General features: G+C 44.1%; 1 protein-coding gene across 1 annotated transcript in view; it reads right to left on the bottom strand.

Annotated features, from left to right (window-relative positions):
• Positions 1-5,720, bottom strand: part of SLC16A12 (solute carrier family 16 member 12) — a 28,143-nt gene that overhangs the window by 7,624 nt on the left and 14,799 nt on the right. The window contains exons 4-5 of the mRNA XM_015558104.1: positions 4,558-4,701; positions 1,285-1,864 (exon numbers count right to left, since the gene is read on the bottom strand). Of these exons, the coding sequence (XP_015413590.1) occupies positions 1,285-1,864; positions 4,558-4,701 (724 nt within the window). The remainder of the gene's footprint in view (positions 1-1,284; positions 1,865-4,557; positions 4,702-5,720) is intronic.

Genomic DNA, 5,720 nt, shown 5'->3' with positions numbered 1-5,720 from the left:
CCCCCTGCAGCCTGGCCACTGGGTTAATGATAGCAGAGGCATCCTTAGCACCAAGCCACAGGGAGAGCTCCAAGGGCTACAGCCTGACACAGGTTGGAACCACAGGTGGGTTGATATGGACAAGAGAGGAGATGGTGTCGTATCCTCTCTAAGACTTTTCATGAGCCCCTATGCCAAGTGCACCCTCTCCCCTTGTGTTACTACCACAGCCTTAGTGAACCACTATGTAGTTCTCATAGTGTAGGGCAATTGTGTATTTATAGATTCAACTCCTGCACAAGCCTTTTATGGCCAGGATTTCTCACTCATTTGTGTTTCCAATACTGTGCCTGGCCATCCTGTGGGTCTGGGTGATGTCCCTTCCGTCTTTTAGTTTCACTTTTGAAATGGTTGTTCGAGGCGGCAAACTCCGGCGTTAACCTATGCCGCCATCTTGGTTCTCCCTCACAGCTTGCTGTTTTTAATCCCAACTGATAAGCATTAGCTGAAAAAACTACTCAGTAGATTTCTTATAATTTTGGTTTCTAAGCCTGTACAATTATAATGTAAGTATTTGCTATCTGCACTGTCAAACATAAGTGTGTGGCCTTAGATAAGGTGGACCTGGTCCTCCTTGCTAGCCTGGCTTCTTTTGCTCCTCTCTCCACTGCCAGCCAGTCTCTGGAGTGGTTCAAAGAAAACTAAAACCACGACACCCAGCCTTAAGTTGTCTTACCTGTGGACTGACTTGACTTAGGCTGGAGTGAAATCTATCACCAGAACTTATAGTTGCCCTAGTGTTCGGCAATTTAGAAATACCCACCATCTTAAACCATCTAGAACAGGGGTGGCAAACAATGGCCAAATCCAGCTCACCACTAGCTTTTGCGCTATCCATGAACTAAGAATGGTTTCCCATTTTTGAATAGTTGGAGGGGAAAAAAATCTAAAGAACAATAACTTGTAACATATTAAAATTATATGAAAAATTCAAAATGCAGTGTCCATAAATGAAGACTTACTGGAACATAGCCACTTCCCTTTGTGCATGTATTGTCTATGGGGGCTTTGAGGCTACAACAGCAGAGTTGAGTAGTTGTGGTCATGTGACCCACAAAGCCAAACATATTTATTATCTGTCCCTTCACAGAAAAAGTTTGCCAACCTCTGACTAGAAGACCCTTCAGACACTGAAAACTTGTTAACATTATTCAGACTTAGGTATCCTACAGGGAAAGGAGATGAAGGAATATCACAACTTGGAGTCCCCTGATGGGGAACCAATTGTGGTTTCATGAATTTTACCTTCTGTCGGTTAGCCATCCAAACGTGATATTGCCAACGATGTCAATCACCCCCAGTATGGACATAAGGAAAGCAGCTTGCTGGTGACTCACTCCAACACTCAGAGCATAAGGCACCAAGTACACAAAGAGGGGGCTGCAGCCGTAAGCCATAAACAGAACCGAGATGGCTAAAACAACGAAGTCTGACATCAGTAAGAAACTGTACTCCTGCTGCAAAGAGCAACAGAGGCAGGTCTGCACCCATTCTTTAGTCCAAGTTGAACAAGGAGACGTCCGTTTGAAGTCTTGTTTCTGAGTTCTACAGACATGGTTTGGCTCTCGACTTGTCTGGTACTCTTTAAGAGTAATTGGCCGCATCAAGGCACCGCAAACACAAAGATTCAAAACGAAGCCCCCAAGAATGAGGAGTGCTCCCCGCCAGGAAAACTGTTCAATAAGGAGCTGGACCACAGGAGCCAGGATGAAGGTGCCAATGCCACTTCCCGACATGGCGATCCCATAAGCAAGGGCTTTCCGTCTGCTGAAATACTTGCCAACCATGGCAATAGCTGGAGAGTAACTAAGTGCAAATCCAAGACCTGGGGATAGAGAGAACTCTGTGAGTGCCCAGGGACAGCCAAAGAAAGAAAATATCTCAGAATGTAGTTATTTGCACTAAAGAGAATCTGACCTTCTGTTACTCTTTCAAAACACCAAGCTAAAAAGGAGTCTCTCTCCCTTCACCAGTCATCCACAATTTGGAAAGTATAGCATGTATATGACTTTCTTCTTGGGAAGAAAAACCTTAAGGAAATATGACTTCTTTAAAAAATTAAATGAGCCCTAGCCGGTTTGGCATTGGCCTGCGGACTAAAGGGTTCTGGGTTCGATTCTAGTCAAGGATACATTCGTTGGTTGCAGGCTTCCCCCCAGCCCAGGCCCTGGTCAGGGAGTGTGCAGGAGGCAACCAATCAATGTGTTGCTCTCACATCAATGTTCCTCTCTGTCTTTCCCCCTCTCTTCCTTCCACTCTCTTTAAAAGATCAATGAAAAAATATCCTCGGGTGAGGATTAACAAAGACAAACAAAACAAAACAAAACAAAACAAAATGAAGAACTTAAAAACTATTATATAAACTAAATTTCACCCGGCCGGCGTGGCTCAGTGGTTGAACATCGACCTATGAACCAGGAAGTCATGGTTAGATTCCCGGTCAGGGCACATGCCCAGGTTGCGGGCTCGATCCCCAGTTAGGGCATGCAAGAGGCTGCTGATCAATGATTCTCTCTAATCACTGATGTTTCCCTTTCTTTCTCCCTGTCCTTCCTCTCCCGGCCGGCGTGGCTCAGTGGTTGAACATCGACCTATGAACCAGGAAGTCATGGTTAGATTCCCGGTCAGGGCACATGCCCAGGTTGCGGGCTCGATCCCCAGTTAGGGCATGCAAGAGGCTGCTGATCAATGATTCTCTCTAATCATTGATGTTTCCCTTTCTTTCTCCCTGTCCTTCCTCTCTGAAACCAATAAAAAATATATATGTGAAACTAAATTTCAATTAACTAAAAAATTCAGTATAATGCTGACCTAAGAAACATATTCTCAACACCTTTTAAAAAATATATATTTTATTGATTTTTTACAGAGAGAAAGGGAGAGGGATAGAGAGTTAGAAACATTGATGAGAGAGAAACATCGATCAACTGCCTCCTGCACACCCCCTACTGGAGATGTGCCCACAACCAAGATACATGTCCTTGACTAGAATTGAACCCGGGACCCTTCAGTCCGCAGGCCGACGCTCTATCCACTGAGCCAAACTGGTTAAGGCTCAACACCTCTTTTTAATTTAAATTACCCAGAGAATTGCCTCAAATATTCACTGCATATGCAGACACAAGTCTGATAGTCTGGACTACTCTGGAATTTGGGGGTAAGTAGTACTTATGTCCCCACGGAAGTTCCAGAATAATTTCACTTAATTGGAAAACATTGTGCCAATTTTATACATGAACATCACATGGACACACAGTAACCTGAAAATATCCCTTGAGATCAGCAGAAAGCCTCTTAAAGATTTTCAGCATCTATTCCTTTCAAATCGAGAAAATTTGAAGGGCTTTAAACCTGGAATTCTTGGCATCTAATGTCAAAGAAGGAAAAGGAGAAGTCCCTTTTGCTTCTGTTCCCATCAGCAGTGCAGGGTGACCAGTGATCCCAACTGGTCCTGAGGGGTATCCCAGATGTGAGACCCAGTGCTAAGACCAGGACAGTCCCTGGGAAACTGGAATGACTGGACACCCCAACAGCCAGGCCCTTTGGGTTACATAGGAAAGATCCCTTTCTGAGCTCACAGAGCTAGATTTATAGCCCCTCCAGGAGCTACATCAGTTATTGCCCTGATCATGCCACCCCCTGGGGCATAGTGCCTGGACATGAGTTAGTGCTACTTCCCACACCCCACTGAGTGATGAGGCAAACTGCTACCCAGTCCTACCAACCAACCCCACCTTGACCCCACTCAGTCTCCTTATGGAATACATATGTTGCTTCTCTATGAGTTTCATTATGAGTCCCTAAAGCATTGGTTCTCAACCTGTGGGTCGTGACCCCTTTGGCAGTCGAACGACCCTTTCACAGGGGTCGCCTAAGACCATCCTGCATATCAGATATTCACATTACAATTCATAACAGTAGCAACATTACAGTTATGAAGTAGCAACGAAAATAATTTTATGGTTGGGTCACAACATGAGGAACTGTATTTAAAGGGCCAGAGGTTGAGAACCACTGCCCTAAAGTGTATATCCATAAGGTGGAGAGAAAATGTGAAGTATGAGAATATTCTCAACAGGGGCTTTCTTTTTTAACTTGGAAACCCCCATTTATTGGACAATCATATTCACTTTAAAGCAGGGGTGACTCGAGTCAACTGCAGATAGTATTTTAATGTCAAAGATATTGGGAGAATGATCACTGCTGGAAATGCATGTTGCCCTGGCTCATAGCTCATGGCTTCTTAGTACAGAATCTCAGCCATCCACCTCTGCCAAAGGGAAAGCCAGCACTTACTTTTATCGTGTGGCTGAATTAAAGTGGTGGGACATTCTCATTACAGTTGCACAATAAACTGCACTTCCAGCTCTTCTGTTTAACTGCTAGGTAGCTAGACATAGGCTAGGTCAGCTAAATTATGCATCTAACCAAGTGAATAATTTATGAATTATTGTTCTGTTGATTGATTGACAACTCCTGAATGGGGTGGGGTGAGACAAGTGGTACAGTTGTCCTTACCTGTAAGAACTCCCAGAGTGAGGTAGAGATGCTTCAGACTGGTGGCAAAGGAGCCCAGGATGAGACCAGTAGATGCAAGCAAGCCACCCAGCATGATTCCCACTTGACAGGAAAAATGGTTACTGACAACACTCCCAAGTGGAGCTTCAAAAACAAAAATAAATAGGGTAACAGGAAGGCCCTGGGGGCACGGTGAAAAGGCTGGGGTGTTGCATTGGCACAGTAGAGAACGACCAACCTTTAAAGCATCAAGTGTCCCTCCCCCGGCACCCTCAACCCTGGAAACTCATTCTATAGACTTGGAAACTGAGGAGAGAGAAACTGACTTGCCCATAGTCACACAGTGTTACACAGGAAAAGGCCAGGGAGAGAGATAATGGACAAATGTCACAATCTGGCACTGTATTCAGGCTTTAGGAAATCTCTGGAGGAGAAATTGACACCCAGAAAAATCTAAGAAAATGCTCACACCCATGGTGACATTTTGGTTGGCTCGCTCTATTTGTGGTTTAACAATGCGTCAGCATTGTGCCAATTTCCAGGTTTATAAAATATTAATTAAAGCTAGGAGAGACCAATGAGAAATTGCAGCCCAAGGGAATATGACATGCCCAAGATCACCAAAAAGTGTAGCTCAGAGCACCCGATACCAAGTTCAGGGTTATATCACTATTCCTCTGGCTTCTGATGGCAGGGAGGATGGGTAAGGAATGCCTGTGAATTTCTTTCTAAGGAACAATTCATGCTGACACCAGTAATTCTAGTAACGAGATCAGAAGAGCCAGTTCTCTGAGTACCAGTGGGGTATCATTTTTTTTTTTATTGATCAAGTTGAAATGTAGGCCTGGTTCAAATGTACATGACAGAATCAGTCATCAGCCTGACTGATGTCTGCTATCCAGTTAAAACAGTGGCTGGCTGTATATAGAACCTCTGGAGAACAGGAATGAGCAAATCTCCTAAAAGTATGTCTAATTTTCCCGACAGCTGCTGCTACGGTTATTGGAAAAGTGACAACATTTTAACCAAATTCAATGAAAAATGTTAACTTCTCTGTTTATTATAGGGCAGTTATGTCTCCAAAGAGCATCTTAGATGTGATTCTGCAGCCTCATGTTCATCCTCAACCAAGTGAGCAATTGTGAAGTATGAGAATATTATCG

This window comes from Myotis davidii, unplaced genomic scaffold (assembly GCF_000327345.1).
Source record: "Myotis davidii unplaced genomic scaffold, ASM32734v1 scaffold271, whole genome shotgun sequence".
Classification (NCBI taxonomy): domain Eukaryota; kingdom Metazoa; phylum Chordata; class Mammalia; order Chiroptera; family Vespertilionidae; genus Myotis; species Myotis davidii.
This window is presented reverse-complemented; position numbering and strand designations above follow the sequence as displayed.